This window comes from Marmota flaviventris, chromosome 5, assembly GCF_047511675.1.
Source record: "Marmota flaviventris isolate mMarFla1 chromosome 5, mMarFla1.hap1, whole genome shotgun sequence".
Classification (NCBI taxonomy): domain Eukaryota; kingdom Metazoa; phylum Chordata; class Mammalia; order Rodentia; family Sciuridae; genus Marmota; species Marmota flaviventris.
This window is the reverse complement of record NC_092502.1, coordinates 159,719,093-159,741,339: the sequence shown is the minus strand read 5'-3', so window position 1 is coordinate 159,741,339 and position 22,247 is coordinate 159,719,093. Positions and strand designations below refer to the sequence as shown.

At 46.0% G+C, this 22,247-nt stretch overlaps 1 protein-coding gene across 1 annotated transcript in view; it reads left to right on the top strand.

Moving 5' to 3' along the window:
• The window catches only part of Adcy2 (adenylate cyclase 2), a 374,991-nt gene that overhangs the window by 192,818 nt on the left and 159,926 nt on the right, over positions 1-22,247 (top strand). The window contains exon 4 of the mRNA XM_027943896.2: positions 8,500-8,649. Within this exon, the coding sequence (XP_027799697.1) occupies positions 8,500-8,649 (150 nt within the window). The remainder of the gene's footprint in view (positions 1-8,499; positions 8,650-22,247) is intronic.

The window sequence follows — 22,247 nt, the reverse complement described above, 5'->3', positions numbered from 1 at the left end:
GGCCTGAATGTCTCCACCAGGATCCGCACTGAGGTGTACTGACCATCGTGGAAGTGTTAGGCCATGAGGCCTGCTCAGTGCTGTTACAAAAGGGCACGTTCAGCTCCCTCTCGCCCCTTGCCCTTGGGCCTATCACCACATGGAGACAGTGTGCCTCTCTCCTCTGGTGGATGCCGCCTGCAGGGCGCCATCTTGGAATCATTCTCACCAAACTTGTCAGCCGGGGTGATGGATCCCAGCCTCCAGAGCTGTCCTCACTGTTAGTTACCCAGGCACAGCAGTCCACTTTATCAGGCAGGATGGACAAAGACACGAAGGTGGAACAAGAAGATGGCCGTCCATAAGCCAAAGAGAAGCCTCAGCTCCAAATGCCTCCATCTGGATCTCAGACTTGTAGCCTCCAGAACTGTGAGAAAATGAATTTCTGTTGTTTAACCCACTCAGTCTGTGGTGTTTCCTCATGGCAGCTCTAGCAAACCAAAACATGTGGTAAGCAAAGTCTGCTCCTTTGGACTGTGGTCACTGAGTGTTGCTGACTGGGAAGAGCCCGGCTGCAGTCACGTCCCTGTGGGATGATAGGAGATGTCACTTGGTCTTTTAGGAAACCTAATACATATTCTGTGGTAGAAAATGACCAGAAGACAGAGTGGTACCATGGGCTTACAACCTTCCTGTGTGTTTTTATAGAACATGGTCTACAGAGAAGCATAGAGCAGGAGGGGAAGGCAGGGCAGAGGTGACCCCAGAATACCCTCCGGGGAGATACTGCTTCTAAGTTCAATTGAGACTTTTATTTTATCAAGGGAAGCTGTTGTTGGGCATCCCTTTCATGATTAGTATAATTAATGAAACAACTAAGCTTAGTTTGTAATAGGAAATGTTTTGTTTTCCAATTTGCAAAGAGATTCAGTTTTGCATCCTTTGCACTTATCTTTTTCATCACAGTGCAATTCCATGCAGTGTATTTTGGTCCAACTGGAAAGGACATTCCAATTCAAAGTATACCTTGTGAATCGCAGCATCTGCCCTTCTCCTCTGTGAGGAGTCCACAACTGTTTGACAGAACTTGTAATTGTCACTTCTCCACAGATGCTGCAGTTTAAGTTCACACCTGGGACTGACCAGGCGACCCTGTGCTGCTATCCCTCCACTGCCCTCTTGCAGTCGAGGTCCTCTTGTCCCATTTCAGTCCTGGTCCATTCAGTTTCCACATTTAGGTCCATTAAGCTTCATAGATGTTTTCTTATGGAGTCACAATTAGCAGGGCACATTGTACCTTGTTTTAATTCTGAACTTATCTTATGTGGATTATAGATGGGGTTGTGATTAGCTCTCCATTCAATCTGTGGATGGAGCAGCACCCAGAGGTGCCCGTGCACCCACAGAAGGCGTGGTGATGTGATCAGGGGGAAAGTGCTCGCTGTAGAGTGGGGCATCAATTCGTACTAAGCCCAAGTTGGAGGACCCCATAGCCTTGGTCCCTTTAAAATGATTCTGCACACCTGTTGGCTTTAAATGTCTGTGGATCAAATGTGGTGGGTGGTGAATAAGAAGGATTATGGATAGTGTTTAAATGGTTCAGGTTAATTAGAGAAATGATATGTCTAGACTAGTGAAAAGTCTGAACTAAAATATGTCAAAATTTCTTTTTCCTTTTTATAAATGTGCAAGTACCCAGAAATCAAATCAGGCAAGTTTTATATTGGTTAGTGTAGATCCTCAGGAGAGTTGATCTAAAGCTAGCAAACTTGGGGGTGTACTTAGCATGTAATCACAGGCTCATACAGTTTTGGAAAGCATTGAGACACCACACTTTAAATGTGTCCTCCTGTTGTATATATGTGACTACTAAGAGGGAGAGGGTCTGGGAAGACCCAGAGACCAGAGTTGAATAACTCCTAGTGGGGAAGTGAAGTCTGGATAATCCATTGGCTGGCAAAGAACCTGGTGCAATCATCCCAAGATTATGGGGCCAGCAGGCACCATCAGAAACCCTGTCTCATCTGGGTGGACACTGACTTTAACTGAAGGGCTGTGCAATCACGGGTGCTCTCAGAATTGAACCTAGAGCTGTGCTGAAACAGAAAGACATTGGGAGAAAACTGTCTGATAGCCTCGCCTGGCAGAAATGACCTGCGGAATAGATGAACCTTGAGGAAGAATTGACTGACCAATTTTGGTTGCAGAAGCTTTGGAATATCAGTTAGGGTGCTAGTGATCCTTGCATTCTAACTCATCATAAAGGCCTAAGATTTCTCTCATGCAGGGTTATAAAGTTCCATATGGCTCTTTAAAGATACTTTTATTGTAGAACTTGATCATGTGCTCCTTCTTCATCTCTATCGTTGTAACTACTCCAGACTGCTTCTTTGCTTGGTCTTCTCTCTGTGTATAGTAAAGAGGGGCTAAACCTTGTAGGTAAAATTGTTCCGTGTGCTAAACTGGAATAGACGGGGTATAAGCAGGGTGAGGTGGCCTCCTCGCACGAAGTAGAAGGGGCAGAGTCGTGAATGGGGTTTGTGTGGTGTTCTTCCACCAGTTGCTGAGTATTGGGAACTCTGTTTTTTCTCATCTCATGTTTTAATCAAGATAACCAGCACCCTGGCAACTTCAAGTCTGCAGTCACTGAGCTGAGAAGTACAAGCTTGGGTTTCTGCATGGCGAATTCAGTGTTCTTAGAGGGAAGCTGGGCTCTCAGGGTCTTACTTTGAGAGAAGAACTTTCTCTCAAGATGTTGGGGATCTTCTAAGCTCTGTACTTCCGGTCAGCTTTGGATGGCCTGTGGGTGCCCTTCTGAAGGGGGCGAGGCTCTCTCCCAGTTCCCCTCCTTTGTTTTCATCTTGCTCTTCTGCTGGGCTGGACCTCTAGCACAGAGGGGTCTGACTCTTCAGTCCACATACAGCTGGAATGATAGCGTGATGGATACTATTGAAAAAGACGTACCAACAGACGCAGTGTAAAAGAGTGTGATGAAAACAGTCCTGACCAGCAGGACCATCTATTTTGTGATGGCAGTTTCCTGAAGAAATCAAATTGCATTTGACTCCTTGTGTTCAATGCCAATCTTTTAACCCAAAGCCCTAATAACATCCATCGTTGAGGTTGTCGGTCTTTCAATTTACCTTATACCTTTCCTCCTGTCACCACTCTTCACAGAGACAGATCCTGAATTAGAGGAAGTTTCTAGGACACATGCCAAGGATCAATGGATGTTATTAGCCAAAGCACAGTGTTTTTAATCTTCACTAAAGGTCCTGAAACCGTGGCCTAGAGCTAGCTGAATTCTTAGGGAGTCACAAGAAGACCTGAAGGGACAGGATTGGGATTTCCTGCACCCGGGTTTGAGACCTGCATTAAGGAGAAAGAGTTCCACCTGATCACCTTCTCCCCCAGCAAGAGCATTGTTTTATATAAGCCAAATTCCAGGCTCCTGAGATACCCCGGCTTCTGAGTATTCTTCAGGTTCTCATCTTCTCTCTTCGTTTCTTTTGACTTCTAATTGACGTCTTGGCATATTTGGGCTCTGCTTTGTTTTAAGGTGATGACCTGTTTGAATGTGGTGACATTCTTTCTTCTCTGATATCGGGCCATTGGTTCATGGAGGAACAAACCCATGGAGTGATGACATTGGCTCCAAGAAGCCCCGCCTCCCCCTCAGTGTGCATGGGCCTCCTGCTGTCCCCTGTGGCCGCCCCATCACAAGATGAGGAACTGGAATAGTAGCCTCTTTAAAATGCACATCGGTCAGAGTCACAAGGGATCTGAGTAGTCACCTAAGCACTGTGGTGAATTTCTCAGCTGTTTGAAGACAGAACTGTCCCCTTCCCAGGTAAAATAGTCTCAGATGGGCCACCCTGTGGATCACATCACGTGGTTGGGAGCATTTGACATTCTTCTCACTTTCCTGGGAACGTGCACAGACACGTGGGCCGAACCAGTGAAGGGCTCCGTGGCATGTGGTCTCCAAAACGCAGCCTCTTAAAATAACTTTAAATGGTGGCAGCCCTTTATAGCACAAGATACAAATGCTTTATGAAGAGAAAAATGTTCACTTGTTACAAAGAAATAGGTATCTCTTGAGAAATTCCTCAGCAATACCTTCCCCCCACACTAGCAGAGGGTTGGATTGCTGTCGACGTACCTGACCTGAGGCCTGGGCCTGGTGGTGCGGGCCAGCACAGGGAACCCTCAGAGCCAGTTTGCCCAGACCCTACCCCCTATTGCTTAATTTTTTCCTTTGTTCCCATGGCTGTAAAATGGAATGCTGTCCTCCTGGTGTGCTACTGCTCAGTGCTTCTAAGGATGGAAAGATAGAAGGTGTGTGGGGAAGAGCAATGGTGACAGTAGGAAAGAGACAGAATTGCAGCTTACTGGTGGACGGTGATTTCCCCACCAGCTCAGGGGGTGTTAACAGGCATCTCCTGAGAATGGCTGAGAAGTGTCGACAAACCTCCCCACATTTACGCCAGGCAACGACAGGGAACCAGGGAGCAGAGGGACAGCAGGCTTCCTTGTGACATCCTGGCAGTGTTCCAAATGCACAGATTCCTGAATATGCCCCGTGCACACCTTTAAGGCCTGAGCTCCCCTGGGGGTAACCCGACTGGTGTTATCACCTGAAGCCCTTTGGCACACACCCGGCGGGAGGCCAAGTTCCCACTCCTGTTTCCTGGCAGATGTGAGGATAGGTAAATGGAGCAATGAGATAAAAGAAGATATCAAGGCAGTATGATGTTATCAAATAAATCCAACATTTTGAAAATAAGGTTTTGTTTTTTGTCTTAGGGTCTCCTGAAGCCTTCTAGAAAACAAAATGCTTTGATACTATTGTTGAAAAGAAAACCTTAATCTAATATCACTTCCTCTGTGCCCCAGGTTTCACATAAAATCATATGAATGCACCATTTTGAAAGAAAAATACTTTAGGACATCAATATATTTTTAAGTATATGTCATTATTAAAATACCAGGGTCGATTCTGTTAACCTCAGAGTACAGTAATGTAGAATAAGACTAGGAATCAGATTAATGTTAATAATTTTGTTTTCCATCAGAAAAGAAACCCCATATTTTATTGGGAATTAAAGCTCTTATTTGTTTCTTAAACATTTTTCTTTGAAAACAACAATAAATCAGCGAATATATTCTATCCAATTATCTGTCGCCAGAAAGGGCGGAAATTCCATGTTGTTGGAAGCGGTGTGGAACTCAGAATGAATGACCCCCAATTTTTCCCCAAGTCGCATGACAGGGCAAATCTCCAGCTGTAACTGGAGAGAGCACTGGACAAAAGACCGGCAGAGAGGCCACACTTCTCTAGACAGCTGTCTCTTGCTTTGCTTTGCACAATCTTTGCTTTTAGAATGTGGAGGAACTTCTTAATAGACAAGCAGCATTTGTCCATTCAGCCACATGGGCTCTGAGCGTGATGACCCTGACTTCAGTCTGACTAGGGAGCTGGTCATGTGAGATGCAAACCTCTGGGCTCAGGATGGAGCCCAGAGCTTGAGGCTGATGCTCTCGCAGAGTGGCCATATCCCTCCTAATGCCCCCGCAGCAGGACTGCAGCAGGGCATCCCATCAGCTTGACAGGTGCACATTCTTCCCAGTCCAGCCAAGAGAGCGGAGAGGAAATAGGTAATCGGAGGGCTTCCAGGGGGAACAGGGACAGGCAGTTCTTCCATCCCAGCACTGGGCTCTACACTGAGGATAGTTATGAATGCTCCATTCATACTCCATGCTGGCAGCCAGGGGACAGGTGACAGCTTCATTCAGCTCCTGTGCTTATACCTAGTTCTTATTTTGGAGTTATTTTTATTTTTTTGAGAAAGAAAAATGGAACCCTGATGGATAACCAGTAAGCCGTTTTACTACTTCGGCTGCACCTAGTAAGGAAGGAGCTGGTGTCTTCTAGGTCTGAGCACTGCAATCTTGGGTGTACCATTCTTCAAGCAAGTCCAGCAATGACAAGGTCAGAAGACTCTCCAGCAAGCCAGATAGTCATTTTGCAGAAACTGTATCCAGCACTCAATGGTGTGCCATGGACACGGTACCACAATGAATCTCTGTTCAACTGGCAGAGGACTTCTGGAATAGGAAGCCAGGACTTCTCACCTGCTCTAGGAGTGGCATTCACTGAAGCAGCGTATCAGTGCATGGCAGTGAGGAGAGAGCCCCTGTGGTTTGGAAACGTGTGGAAGACACACCAAAGGCTGTTGCATTGCTTCAAAGCCCTGAGCTGCTGCACACATGCCTCCCACAAAGAGCACATGTGTCACATGCTCATCACATGACAAGCCACAGGTGGCACTCAGGCACACAGATCATACATGTGATCCCATGCAAACCTCACAGAGATGGTTGCATATATACCACGTGTGTGCATGCACCACACACAGCACCAGGGCCAGGCCCAAAGGTACTATTTCATCATCCATACTAAGGGAGGGGAGGTCGATGGGGGACGCATAAAAGGACGTTTGGGGGTGAGGTGTGAGGACATGAGTTGTAGGAGCTCCTCAATCCCAAGTATCTGTGAGTTGCAGGAGACAGGGACAGCACCCAGGGGCCCTTCTAGTCTGCATGGTTCTTGGCCCACCTGTCTAGGGTGTCTGCATTTCATAAGAGAGGCTGATCTTATCTGCCTTTCCATTTATAGCTCTGTCCAGCTTTGTCTCCTCCACCCTCAAAATGCGTTCCCCAGGGATTCAGGAGCTCATAATCAATATCCCCCTTCTGCTGTCCAGAACCTAGGATGAGGTAGGTGAAGGCAAAGGCCAGATGGAGAAAACTGTGCCCTCATTACAGTTACAACTGTGCAGAGGACGAGGTCTTGCTAACATGCCCCTGAGTTAGCCCATCCCCCACTTTCCTGCCCCCAAATGAAGGCCTTCCCCAGCACAGGGTGAGGGGCCCTCGGCTGAGGACCTAGCTCCTGAAGCTGACCACCCTCTTCAGGGAGGAGGACCCTGAGAGGGGCAAGAAGGACTGCATCCTGCTTCCTGGTCACCCAATCAGATAGCCTCCTCGTGCTCCCGCTGGGAAGGAGAGCCCACTCTACAGAGCCAGGACAGCCAAGCTCTCAGGAAGTCCCTGCATGGGGAACCCGGAAGGCTTAGGCGAAGGGCTGCCCCGCCTGCCCCTGTGCACTGTGTCGGGTGACCAAGGTGGGACTTCATCTGTGCTGGGGAAACTCTCGCGAGTAGAGGACCTTTGGAAGCAGAGCTCCTGCCTTGTTATTCTAGCCAGGAGCCCCTGTCTTGGGTCAGAATCATGACTGTGTAGACGTGGGGCAGTTTTGTCCAGGTTGTTTGACTATCCCACGGAAAACCTGGAGGCCAGCCCTGACACGGGACAGCTTGATCTGTGCGACCATGTGCGACACAAGACGAGCACACACTGAAAATCCCACTGTCACCCCCTGCCGTGGTGACATGAGGAATATTTCCTGAGAGTGATTGATACTTAGAATACACGTGACTTTGACTCAGTGTATGCTAAGGAATTGGGTCTACAGAAAGATGGAAGAGGAAGCCAGAGCTGTGTGCATTTGAGGGAGACCTGAGGCAGATCTGTGCTGACCCACCTGCCTCTGTCACTGCGTGCTGGTGAGGTCACGGCTGTCCCTCAGCGTTGTTGGGCATGAGTTTGCCATCTACAGCATGATGCACCGAATGTCAACTGAACCATAGGAACTTAGCTAAATGATGCTAGAGTCGTAAAGCTGAACGTTATCTAAGCACTCTCAGAAAAACTGTGATTAAATTATTAAACTAGGAAAGCAAAACACCAAACCATATTTGGCACAAAATCTGGCCTTTTGAAACAGGATAGAGTCCTTGACCAAACCAAGCACAGCATTAATTTTGAGAATCCTGAGGGACATGAGGTAGATGGACACGGCTACACAGACAGCAGAGTGTTTTTCCTCGATAGGACAACTAAGGTTCTTTTCACATTTGCTTTATGTTTTTCTGTTTTCCTCCCAAATTGTTGTGAACACAAATTGTTTTGTCATCAAAAGAGTAACAGGTTAGATGTGTTGAGAGTCTCCCTTGTTCCTCCGCAAACAAAAGAGTGAGTATCAGTCCCCGCAGGCCTGTACGTGTCACCACGATGCCATGTGACAGCCATGAACTCCCCAGCACTTAGCAACAGGCGCAGGTTGGACAGCACGGCTCTGGGACAGACCGGCATGTCCTTCTCCTGCTGAGGCCCAAGAGGGTGGCCTGCAACACACAGTCCTCCTCCAGGCCTCAAGGCAGGGCCTGCAAGGCTGTCTGCCCGTCAGCAGGCAGGATCCCTGACTGTAATGCAGGAAGGGACAGAGTCGCCAGTGGGACTGGTGCTTTCTGTTGAGCCAGTAAGAATGTCAGCTTGGAAACTGGCCAGATGAACCCCATTAGTTGTTTGCTGAAGACCACAGTCAGCTGCATTTTGCTTTCTTTCTGTCAAGAGTTAGGGGCCTCGCCTATTGAGTGACTCTTTCCATCCCTGCAGATCCTGGCCAACGTGATCATCTTCATCTGTGGGAACCTGGCAGGCGCCTACCACAAGCACCTCATGGAACTAGCTCTGCAGCAGACGTACCAGGACACGTGTAACTGCATCAAGTCCCGCATCAAGCTGGAATTCGAGAAGCGCCAACAGGTAAGATGGCTTTTCATTCTCTGTGCACATTATTTTGGCATTATTGTAATGATGCCGTCACCGCCAATTCTGAGTATGAACCACACTCGTTCACAAGTATCACAAAGGGACCAGAGTAGCTGATTGCCGAGGCACAGCCCTGGGCTTAGGGCCTGGGGAGTCATAACAAATGAGCAGCCACAGACCCAGCCTCACCCACATGCACACACCTGTCAACTGCTGTCACCCACAGGTGCCTGGGGACATTCAAATAGTAATAATCTTGTTAAGACCTCACTGCTGCTTCGAGTTTGCTGCAAGACCTGCCCCAACAGAAATAGGGGCCTCCTGGCTTCCACTGCACCCACACAGCAGGTGTCTGACACCTGCTGCTCACACTGGATGGTGGACATCCTGAGAGAGGAGACTGCCATTGGGAGGAGGCCTTGGTGAGGAGCTGGGGGCTGCAGCTTGGCAGCAGGACCAAGGCAATAGTCAGAGGAGATGTATAGAAATGTACGTCAGGGGATGTATGACCATGATGAGACATTACAAAAGTGACCTCTGAAGACCACTGGGAGATGAGGGGGGTGGGGGGTGGTGCAGCCAGGAATGGTGGGAATGGGAAGGACAGGTCTGCATTGGGACAATCGTGATGAGGATCTGTCACTGACAGCCCTGTGGACAGTTCTGGGTTTGGGGGGTTTGTGTATCACAGAAACCCACTCAGTAGAGATGACAATCACAATGACTATGACCTATGTTCCTTTCCTCTGTGAACACCCATCACCTTACCTCTGCTGTTAGCAGTGTTTTGCATGTAGCAGGTGCTTAATGACTGTGTGGAATTATGTCAAATGAATCCATTCGTACAACTTCATCAGAATGTATCAAGGTGGGAAGAACCAAAACCAAGTCCCTCTAACGTTGGTACTGGACTTTTGTTTGTGCGTGGACTGATGGATAGTAGGTGGACTCCTTTTCTGAAACAGGGATATTGATTCATTTGTTTAGCGAACATTTATTGAGCACAGAGTTGTGTCAGGTATGGGTCTAGGCACTGGGTCTGACTGGGAACATGCTTTCTCACTGGTATTATTGGCAAATACCATGCCTCAGTTTGATTACACTGTGTTTTGTCTTAAGACCCTCCTGCACAAGAAGAGCATTCAGTACCTGAAGTTTAATTCTTTGTTCTTAATGCATGTTAAATTGTGGCTGCAACATTAAGAGCTATAGACAGTTGTTAACTTGGAACTGTTGTCAGATTTTTCTTTAGACATTTACATTCAGTGAATGTTTTACTTTTGGGTTCTAGAAAATTCCGCAGTGTCAACAAGCAGCACCTGGTGTTTATAGTTGGTGCCCCTGTACCACATGCCCTAAAGTTCAAGTGCTGTAGAAGAGATGGTTGTCATGTCCAAACAATAGAGAGGCATCGGCTTTCTCCTGAAAGGCGTATTTAACTTTCATTTCCATCACCTCCAGAATCTGCTTCAAAATACTATCAAGGCTACAGAGAACTGAAATTCCACATAGACAGATTATATAACATAATGGTATCAGCAGTTTTGACAAAAGCAATAACTCAGGCTACTGACCTCACTAACTCATTTTATTTCTCTGAAGACATCTGGAGCAGCCAAAGCATGTGGCACCCTTCTCCTAGCGAGCAGAGGAGCCCAAGGGGTCAGACAGGCCACACTTTGACTTCAGTAGTTTCAGGACTGTGGTGTCTCAGGAGCATGGGACTTTAGAGGATGGTCATGAGATACTAGAAGGGTGTACATTCACAAGTTTTAAAACAGAAGCCGATTCTTTTTAAATAAGGAAGAGAAGCCCTTCAATAAAATTAGAATCTATGTGAAATATGTTTAATAAAATAATTGACCAATAAAGCATGCTTGGTCTCAAAAGTTGGGAGTTTGCTTCCAGTGATTAATGCCTAGAATGGAGTCCTAGTGAGGTCAGTAATCTGAAGTCAAGTCCTTTTCTTGCTAAGAGTTCATAAAATATGTTCCTAGAATGAGAATAAATATGTGTGCTTTTTTTTTCAGAACAACATGAAAACTAAATAGGAATAAGATATTATCTTGGTTGAAAAAATATCAATAAGATAAAATTTTATAGATTTAAGGAAACAAAAACTGACCATTGGCAAGCTATGTGGCCTTCAGAGAGGGGAATAGTCCCTGAGGTCTTGGGTTCCATGAGATGTTTCCCTGGGATCCCACAAGCCACTCCCTGCCCATCTCCCTTGCTGCATCCATAGTATGGCAGACAGTAACATCCTTTTAGGTCCTTCATCCAGGAGGGCACATGCTGCGCAGCCAGAAAATGATGTGTTTCAGACATTGGATAAATCCAATACCACCCAATTTAGTGTTCTGTATGGCAGCTTCTCAGCATGGAGTTCAACTCAGAATGAGTTGACGCTCCCAAGAGGTTGAGAGGCTGTCATCTTGAATAGCTCCCTGCCTTCTTCCAAAGCTCCACTTTCTGTTACCCTTAGAGAGAAATGTAAAGGGGAGGTGACCTGGCAATCCACTCCTCTTCCACCCTAGAGGAGACTACGAACAGTGAATACTCTTGGAAATTGTCTAGGGATTTTGAACACTTTCCAAAGTTTATACTGTCTTTTCTTCAAATTTCATCTTTTTCCTGGAAAATAATTTCTAAACATTACCATCATTCTAAACATTGAATAAAGTGGCTATCTATTTGTTCTATACGATTTGCGGGGAGAAGATGAAGAATGTCAGTCGAGGGTTCCTCAGAGTTGCACTCCTGCCCTAAACAGTATCATGACTTTGACTACGTAGGAAAATCCAGGCGTTGCAGAAGAATTGAAACCACCCGTGGGGCTGAAGGTGCTCACCTCTGTGAGTTGTGACGTTTATCTGGCGTTTCTCGTTCTGCGGGCAAAGCGAGAGCCCCTTCCTGAGTGCTGTGTGTGACAGATGGCTCTGTCAGGCCTGGGACAGCAGTGAGCATCTCTCTCTGGAGTGTGTAGTAGACTCTGAGGAATTGATAAGAGCTGGATTCAGAGCAAAATGAGAACCTTGTTTCTTAACCATCCAGATAGTCAAAATTGATATTGCCTGTGTAGAAGTAACTGGTTTGCTTTTTTAATAGAGAGAGAATAAAACACCTTCGATTTGTATGTCATCTTTTAAAGAAATTAGAAGAATGTTCTACATGGTATCCCTTAGCATGGAACCATCCTGTGGATTGAATAGGAGAGCATGGACATTCCAGTGAAAGCCCCAGGCAGTGAGGCACAGAGGCTTTGTGAACACCTGGGTCCTGCACCCAGCATGGAGTTCAGTGAGTCCGTCGCTTCCTTTCCACTCTCGGATGCAAAATTGTTTTCCTCTCTGCAAACTTACTTCAAAACAAGCAGGTGGTCCTGGTGTGACCATGGTTGGGCATGATGAATGCATCGTCTTTATCCTAATGTGAGAGCAGGTGATATTATAAATGCGTTACACAACTCATTTGCGTGGTAGGTATTTTTCCAGTTGCCTTAGAGTTTATTTAAACTAAGAGGAAAAGGTCATAATGTTTTTATGCAATACATATTTGGTTCTTTAAATAACAATTGCAACAAAAAGCAAAAAGACTTCAGGAAAGCTGAGCTAGTGATCCATACAAAACACGAACATTTTGAATTGAACATGATTAAATATCTTACTTTTTGAAATACTGTGATAGCCAATACATAGAGGAATGCCTTAAGTGGTCTTAGGAATGCAGATTAAAAAGGAAAACAAATCATACTGGAACTATTCAATTTCTTTAAAATTACTAAGCAAGAAAAGCAGCACTGAATTTCCTCACTGATATTACACAATTTCTATACAGTACCTTGACTCAAATCCAAGAGCAAAAGGTAAGACTCTCCTCTATTTTTGGTAAACAAGTACACAATAAACTTAGGGGACTACCCCACACACCCCAGTTTTATCTGGAAGTGGCCTTTGTAATATTCTCTTTAAATAAGGACAGGTTTGGCACTTTAGTATTTGATATCACCTGTGTTAAGATTTCTCCAGTTTATTTTATGCATCAATTTGTGCAACAACCTCATTCATGTTGGTCTTCAATATCATCTCCTCATCACCATTTCCACAAGAATATTGTGAACTTTGTCTACAAGGAAAATTAAATCCAGTTCACAGACATTTTCAAGGGTTTGTCTAATGTTTCCACTAATACTTTCATTGGATCTAAAAACCAAGATCACTTTCTGAAGAAGCCACGTGGCATTGCACAATGTCAACAAACCAGTGTGTTGTCAAATCCTCCAGTTAATTGGACTTAACGCCATAGGTCACAGTAAATCTTACAGCTTAAGACTGATTATGAAAATTCTCCTTTTGGAAAATTACATTGTCAACATTTCCATCTCCCTTAGATGCCCCATGGAAAGTCGTCCTCATGGTATTCTGGTTAGATCTTCACTATAGGGCTGGTAGAACTGGGAGAACACAGGATCACCTGGATGGGTGGGTTCTGGGGGCCAGGGCTGGGCAGGCACGATAGCCTGGCACTCAAGATCACCCCCTTCCAGTTCTGCACTGGTCAAGCTCTGTACCAGGGAGCTACATACCAGCTCCTTGTTTTCTAGCTTCAGAGGTCTTAGTGCATGGGCAGCTGGCTCCATTCCTCAGGGCTCAAGGTGAGGCTGAACATCATGGCAGAGAGAAGTAGCCCACAGGAAGATCAGGAAGCCCACATAAAACACTTATTCTAGATTTGTGCTACTAAACTTTGGCCCTTTTGCACAAGGAGGAAAAAAAAAAAAGAGCAGAAGAAACTAATATTTAGCCAGTTCTCAGATTGCCGTTTCAATGCATCAGAAAGAAGTTCAAGAATAGCTTGAAAGTGTGCACCACGTTGCATCACATAGATCCCTTAAATTCTCACAAAGCTCAGATGTTATGCCTCATTGAGAAATCCCAGGACAAAATGTTTCAATATGCTGCAATTTGTGGGTCCTTTTAATTGAGGAATGAAAATCAATTCCAGGAGAAATATGTTAGTAATCCTCGTGTCAAGTCTGCAAACTTTGCTAGTAAGTCCTTAGTAAGTCCTTTAGTTAGAAAGATTACTGCATCTTTTGAAAGACTGCATGCAGGCTCTGTTTGGATCTGGACTCTGCCTCCTTTAAGGAGAAATCAACACTTACAGGTCTAAGACCAAGGGATTGAGGAGGAGGGACTCTGTCTAAAATCACTGCCATGTCTTGATGCCTAGTGAAGAACTTAAGTGTTGGAAATGTTAGGAGTTCACACAAGTGTCAAAAAAAAAAAAAAATAGCAACTGTTTATTTTTTGTAGAAAGACATTTTATTCTAAAGGATGAAAATAAAATAGTTACAGCAGTTAATCAAGCATGGATTCTTTTAATGATTAAATGTACACAAAAGACTATTTACACCATCACAGTGGAAAGATCAAATGGTGAAACATACCCTCGAGAAGTTTCCTCTGCATAAGAAAGTTGAGCAACACCCCTGCTAACGGCCCTGCTGAGGAAGCCATCTACCTACCTGCCTGGCTGGAGTCACCTGACATGGCTTCAGATCATAGCAAGCTAATCTATGTCAGTGACCCCAGAGAGATCCAAAAGCCCAGAAGTCACCCCCTAAAAAGGGCACTGGTTTGGATGGTGCTGGGGTCCCTGCCAGTCTCCAGGATGCAATGGAGACTGCATTTCACAATTTGATGAGGCTTGTTGATGTTGCTGTGAATGCAAAGGACAAGCTCATGAAAGGACTCAAAGTTCTGCATCAACTGATGTGAGTCAAGTAAGTCCAGCACAAAAGAATTAGAATACTAGCCGTTCTGGTTTCACTGTCTCTTCTGATAGTCACCATTTTCAGGAGAAAAGTTGTCTCTGCTCCACAATCAAAGTGTCAAGTATTCCATAATTGCCATATTTTTCTCCCTGCAAATGTAAATCACAGATACGCTACTCTATTTTTATATGGGGACAAAAAAGGGCATTTTGGATTTAATATCATGGAGTTGACTTCAAAATATTAAAGTCACGCATCCTCATATTTAATACTATAGTGCACGAGCACAGGTGTCCCCCACTGCCTGTGTCATCAACAGTGCACTGACAGAATCAAAGCACCCCCCACATCTTCACCAAATTCAAAATTAGGATTCATGACTACAGTTTTGATAACTGTGGATGTGTCTTCAAAAGCTGTTATTCTTAGGGTTTTCCTCTCACAGTTACCTGAATGTTCTTGGGATCTTGGGAAATTTACTCTAGGAGTTTTCTAGATAAGACATTTAGTATATTTACATACCATAGAATATTGAATAAGGGTGTGCTCATGGATATGAAATTCCTTCTAAAGCCTCATGTTTGCATAAACATGAAACTATACAGAACTATATAATATGCTCAGAATGAAATGCAAAGAGCACAGGAAATAATTGTGTGCATCTCAACCTGTGCTTACACTTTTCAAATTAAATAGTATTTTCACATAGATTCTTCCATTAGTTGCAATATTGTGTAGGACACAAAAGAACCTGGTTCTCCTGTTAGAATTCCAAACTCAGTTTTCTTTGACATATGTGGAGGATTGCCCCAGTTGCAGGAAACAGTAGTACCCAAGACTGTAGGTCCCTATCTTCTTTGTACTTGAATTCTAATGGCAAGAGATGGACCGAAGTTGACCAAGCCGACAGTTCCCATGGGAAGACACAGAGGGACGAGGCATGGTGGGGAAGGCTGAGGCTGTGTTGGGAGGCCAGTCACGTGCTCCTCCAGATGTGGTATTTGAGTTGAAATGTGTATTGCAGAAGGTCACAGCCCAAGGTGAAATGCCTGATTAAAGGGAAAGCGAACTAGCCCGGTCTCGAGGCAGGAGCCACCCTGGCCAGGGGATCGGTTGATGGGTGAAGCAAGACAGGAGTCAGATAGCCTGCTCCAAGGAACACAGAAGGTTGGGGTCTGCTGGGTGCTGGTGGGAATCCTAAAGGGCTTCAAGAAAGGCAGTGATTTGAACTGATCAACATTCTTGAAGAATCCTCTTGGCTGTCGCTAGAGGTCAGGTTGAGGGAGGAAGAAGTGTTGGTAGGACCCATTGGAAGCCATGTGACCTAGTCCATTTTCTGTGGCTATAACTGAGAGGCACAGCCTGGATAATTTATAATTAGCAGAAGTTCATTTAGCCAAGATTCTGGAGGCTAGGAACACAGTGTGGACATCTGGTGAGGGCCTTCCTGCTGCATCATAACGTGGCAGAGGGTGTCACAAATGGAACGGATCAGGTGCCAGCTCTGGTTTTTTTCCCTTCTTAGGAAGTCACAAGCCCATCATGGGGTTCCAACCCTCATGACTTCACATAATCATAATTATCCCCTGAAGTTCCTGCCTAAGTTCCATTAGCCTATGGACTTAGGGATTTAGTGTCCAACCTATGAACTTGGGGTCGCATTCATACCACGGCAGCACAGAGAAAAGAGTGGCATGGGTGGAAACAGGCAAATCCAGGAGGCAGTTGAAATTGAACCCATAGGAGTTGTTTGGGGATTCGATGCTGGTGAGAGAAGAATAACTATCAGGCTTTCGTAGGATTTGAGTTGAACATCTGGATGGCAGCTGATGTGCCACAGCTAAGGTTCTAGTCCTTAGTCGTAACAATCGTGGAAGACGGGGAGTGGAGGAGAAACAGGAGCTGCACTTTGAACAGTCCCAGGGGATATGCCAAGCTGGCAGTGGTGAATAAAATCTGGAGCTAGAGATGAAAACTTGGAATTCATCAGCGTCTAGTCGCTGTTTAAAGCCACAGGTTCAAATGAGATCCCCCAGGGAAAGACTATGATTTAAAAAGGATCAGGGGATCCAGGACCAAACCCAAAGCAGATCAGTGTTCAAGCAGCAATACAGGAGGAAGAATGGGCAAGAATCACTGAGAAGGGTCAACTGATCACACAGGAGTTGGGGTTTTGTTGTTTGGTTTTGCTTTTCTCTCATTTGGTCGTGGGATCTGTCTTAGTCAGCTTTTTTGCTGTTGTGACTAAAAGATAAGAACAATTAGAGAAGGGAAAGTGTACTTGGGGGCTCATGGTTTCAGAGAGCCAGTCCATAGACAGCTAGCTCCATTCCTTGGGACTTGAAGTGAGGCAGAACCTCATGTGGAAGGGTATGTTGGAAGAGCAGCTCAGGACATGGTGACCAGAAAGCAAAGACAGAGTTCTGCTTGACAGGACAAAATATGTACCCCAACACCCAGCCCCGGGGCCACCTCCTCCAGCCACACCCTGCCTGCCCTCAGTGACTGCTCAGCTAATCCCTATCAGGGACTAACTCACTGACTGGGCTGAGGCTCTCACAGCCCAATCATCTCTCCTCTGAAGCTTCTTGCTTCATTCACGTCTGAGCTTTTGGGGGACCCCTAGCTAAACTACAGCAGATCTCTCTTTAGGAGAGGCTGTGACTGTGTCCCTGCCTGGCACAGCTCCTGGGACTTGACTGTGGGGTCCACAATGAGCCTTTCATGGGACACTTCTGCATCCTGGCAGGGGTCCAGCCTGTGGCCAGGTGTCCTCTCACAGAGAACTTGTTTCTACTGGAAAATGCCCTGTGGCTCTCATCTGTCCTGTGTCCGGCTTACGCCTATGAAAATAGCTACCATCTAGAAAATCTCTGACGGGAGACACGATGCAGAGGAGGCAGCTCAGTGGAGCATGTGAAATAACATAAGTGGCTTAATAATGTGCAGAGCCCAGATTGGAGAGGGCAGCAGGGCAGCACGTTTCTCAGGCCAAGAGGAAGTGGTGAGCTGTCCAGAACACATGTCCAGACACACACACACACACAGAGTCCTGTGAGAGGAAGCCACTGCTGGGGTCCAGAGCATTATCAGGAAGGTATTCCGAGCGGAGCTATAATCGGTGCCCTTGGAGCAGCAGGCATGAGTTCCATGTGCTCACACTGTGACTCAGGGGGGTCACAGTGACAGGTGTGGGGGTCCGTGGGGTACATCAGAGGAGTTGCATTTACATGTCCCAGTGTGAGGTGGGAACAGTGGTCACCGGGGGATGTGTAAGGCAGATGTCTGTATTAACCACCTTGAGGAAGTGGGAGGCTCAGGAGATGGGAAGGCTTTCAAGAGTGAACGAGCCCTGCTTCCAACATGAGAAATGGCGGCTTATCTTTAACACGAATGCCAAGGAAACACAAAACTACAGAGACAGGAGGGTGTGCATCAGTAGAAGCCAAGAGCATAAGGTTTACAGGGTCAGGGCCAACTTAGTCGCATGCTGAAAGAGTCACGGTGGGAAGAATGTAGAGTTGGGACTACCATCTTAACAAAATGGCAGTCACCAGTAGCCTAGCCAATACCGCTTTGGTGGCAAACAGGTGTCAAAGTGAGTGAGGTCAGTGAGGAAGAGAAAGGAAGAGGAGAGGGTGGCCACCAGTGAGGATGATGGACATTTCACTCCTCTCTCCTCCTCCCCCACCGACTCTGCCTTCTTCCTTTCATTTTCTGGACTAAAGAATTTCACTGTACTCTGCCATCCCTGGGGAGATGAGTGCTGTGCTCAGGGAAGGCGCATCTGGCAGCCACACACAGCAGGTGTTCTATGGGGTCAGCTTTTCGCAGGGAAAAGGAGCCAGAAATGCAATCCTAGTTGGTTTGCCCAAAGTGTTTTGTTTTTGTTTTTTTGTACCCAAGAGGAAAATCAGAATGTTACCTATTTAAAAAGATGTTTTAAAAAGTTATTTTCTTGCTGGACGTGTGCAACACACCTGTAATACCCCAGATCAGGAGACTGAGGCTGGAGGATCACAAGTCCCAAATCAGCCTCAGAAACTTAGCAAGACCCTGTTTCAAAATAAAAAATAAAAAGGACTGGAGATGGACCTCAGTCAACCCCAGGTTGACTCCTCAGTGCCAAAACAATAAAATAAAATGATTCATTGGTGCATTAGTGTTACACATTAAAGTGGAATTCAAGGTGACGTATTTATACAGGTGTGTAACATGTTTGGGTCAGTTTCATTCCTCTGATCCTCCCCTTTCTTATCCCTCCTCCCCACACCCTCCACTCCTTCTACCCCTGTTCTCCCCACTGTCTTCATGAGACCATCCTTTCTTTTTCCCCTGATTTATCTCTATCTTCTGCAAATATATTACTTATTTTAATACAGTATCTCTAGCAATAGATTTAAACCAACTATTCATGGCTTCTACTGTATCATATCATTTTCCTCATATGTCTTTCTTTTAGTCTGAACCATTGATTCTAAGGAAGGGGTGGTCCGAGAGGCACTCAGAGAGGATCTGAGTGCCTGCACTACTGAATAATCACAGGCATAATCCATTCCATATACAAACTAACATTAATAATAAGAATGATAATATAATTATATTGATACTAGCTGTTAGGAAAGGTTTTAACCCAGACAGAAACAATGAAAATGTGTCATTTAATTGGGAAAGAACCACATGGAACCCACTTGGGGAACAAATGCTGGCAAGATGGTAGGTAACATGAAGAGAATCGTAAGAGAAAACCTGGAGCCTGGACAAGGGTCAGCTACATTTTAGAGCACGATGAAGTTAGATCATGAATCAAATGTCAAAAGAAAGCCCATTCACCCTCCCCTTCAAAACACAGCGCTTGGCACCAAGGGCACCCCAGCAGGCTGCTTCGCTATCCGGCCTGTCTCAAGGTCGGGAGTTTCACCGAGAGAGCAATCTGAATCCTAAGAATGAAGAGCGAGTTCGGGACTTTCTGCTGAAGATAAAAATCAACAGCCAGTGGATCTATTAGAGCTGAAAATCAGAATCCAAAAGCCAAGTGCGTGTCCTGGGGTTGCAGGTCCTGAGGCCTCTCTGCTCGCCAGCCTGCGGTCTCGGCCACCGTCCACTGGGAAGTCCCCGAGGACCATGTCTGGCCTCGCCTCGGAATTTTGACGTCTGCTTCTTTCTCTTTCATGGCCCTGTTTTCGGCACCTTTCTTGTGTGACTGATCACCTAAGAAATTAATACGTGATTTTGAAGAAAGTAGTCTGGAATAAAATCACAAATGTCTTACCACTGGCTACAGAATGAATCCAGGCACCTCAGGCCCAGTAGGCCATGCGGAGGCCTCTGTGCTGAGGAAATGACCCTCCGGGGGGAGGCTTGCTTAGGTGTGTGGACTGTTCCTCTGGGAACTTAGAGGAGAAAGTGCCTTCAAACAAAATCCAACACACCTGCAGCAGGCACGTCCCAGGTGTGAGGCGGCCTTGGAGCCAGAGCCCAGACCCCTCCCACAGCTGTGCCTGTCCACGGCCACCAGAGGCAGGAAGGAGCCTGTGAGTCACATCAGCCAGGGTTCTCAGGGGATCCAGAGCATCGTCCTCCAGCAGCTCTGCCTGGGTCCCACTCCTGCCATTCTGAAAACAGACTGTGAGCCCTTTGGTGGCAAGAGCTATTATTCCCTGTTTGCAGTCTTAGCTGTTATCAAGAATCTTAAAACCATGTCTTCCATCATTGTGTACTCCCATGGTTTTAGCAATGCCTGGATTCCCAAGCAGCCTGCCACTCTCTCGGGAAGCCATTCCTACAAGTCTTCCTCCATGTCTTCTGGATTCCATGCAGACAGGTGAGACCTGGGAGCACCCGACCTCACGACTGTCTGAACAGTCCATCAGACTCTTCGGGATGAGGCCCCCTTCCACCTCCTCTCACAAAACCTCTCCTGGTCACGGTAAAACTTAACACTGAACAAACATAAAGATTTGTGATTCTTGATTCTCCCAGACCCTCTCCCTCTCCCTAATGGTTCCCAGTGTGGTTTTGCCTGTTGTGTTTCTGTGAACTCCAGCTATTTTATCTTCATTGTTAGAGAAGCGATCCGTCTCCTCCCTGTAGGAAGTGTCACAGACTTTGTGTGTTTGCTACGAACAATGCAATTTTTAGGTCAAAGATAAAACACAAGCTTGAAATCATCTCAGCCTGTTAACCTGAGCCAGATCTGCTGGCAACGTGCACTCAAACCAGCCATTATGGAAACCCTTGGCTTACGAACACAGAGGTGCTAACAGTTTGCAGGGTGAGCAATCTTTAAAACGGCACGAGGTTTTGACACGGATGGGCCTGATACTCGATCTTTCCTGGTGAACTTTATTAACAAAGTGAGGGAGAAAAAGGTTTGGAGAAATATGTAGGAGTGGGTATCACCAACAGTGGGTCAGTCCACCAAGAAAAATGTCAGCAATGGATTCTGAACACTAAGAAGATAGGTCAGGAGAACCCCAAAACCTGAGCTCTTTACGCTGTCTAGTGAGCAGGCTCCTGAGTTAACACTTGGTATTTTGAATGCTTTGTTGAAAAACAAAGGAAAAACCTTTTATTAAAGAGCAATGTACTCTGTCAGTTGATATAAATGAATATAAAATGTGACAAACTCCACATGAGACAGAATTGACGGATCTCTCAAAGTTGCTGATGAATAATGAAAAAAATCTTAAACTTGTCTTTAAATAAAGTTTGCCTTTACATGTCTTCATGAAAAATGTTCCTTTCATTTCCCACATAAATTAGCGTTTACAGCCGCTGTCTTCTGCCTTTTGTGACATTTCCATTTCATTTTATTTTATTTGTTTGAGAAATGAACAAAATAAGAACGAATCCTAGAGCAGGCCAAATCAAGGATATGGTTACGCAGAAAAAAGAAACGCTCCCATCTTATGGCACATCGCGGATGTTTCCTCTCAAAATGATGAGTTTCATCATTTTGTTTTTTCAGAATCTTCCTCCACCCATGGAACTGAGAGTGCTGGGCTACATTGTCCTTCCAAGTCTAAAGAAATCATAGTGCCATATCTCAGGTGGGAATGGCTTTGGGAAACTGACTTTTCTGATGCAGCAAAGAAAGTCTTGCACTTTCAGCTCCTCCTCCTTGAGGCCCTGTTGGGGAGGGAGATGGGGGCTTGAAAGACTGGACCCTCCGTGTCTGGCTTCGCTGTCAGCTCAGATGCAAGTTGGAGTCCCCAGCAGCCTAGCACTCTCCTGGGAAGCCATTCCTAAAAGTCTTCTCTCTCTCTCAGTCGGGAGAGCCTAGGGCAGAGACCCAGTTCTGGTGGCCTGGCATCTCATCCCTCTCCCAGGGAAATTCTCTGGCTCTAGGGAGGCCAGGAACCTGCACACCCCTCTGAGGCCCCTGCCCGTTTAGGAGACCAGGCGAGGGGCCCAGCCACTGGCCAGGGTGAAGATAAAACGGGTTTGTGTCCCACGACACCACTGCCTATTACACCTGCCCCAAGATTCTCAAGTCTGTGTGGACCTTCATCTAAACCTTTGCTTCATTTGTGCTGAAACTGGAATTGTGCAAAACACAGATGGAAACCGCACATTACCCAGCACCCCCCACTTCAGGATTGACAGGCGATCCCTGCGTAAGACAGGAACATGCTCCTGCTTCGGGGGTGCGTGATCTTCCTCTGCTGCATTCTGTGAGGAGGTCTCCTTTGTCATAGAGAATATTTCTAACATATTAGGCAAATTGAACTCTCTCTTCTGCTCGTCCTTGCCCCAGTCATCTCACCGTTGTAATTGCTGATTTTCTCAGTGTTTCCTCTATCTTGCAAGATTC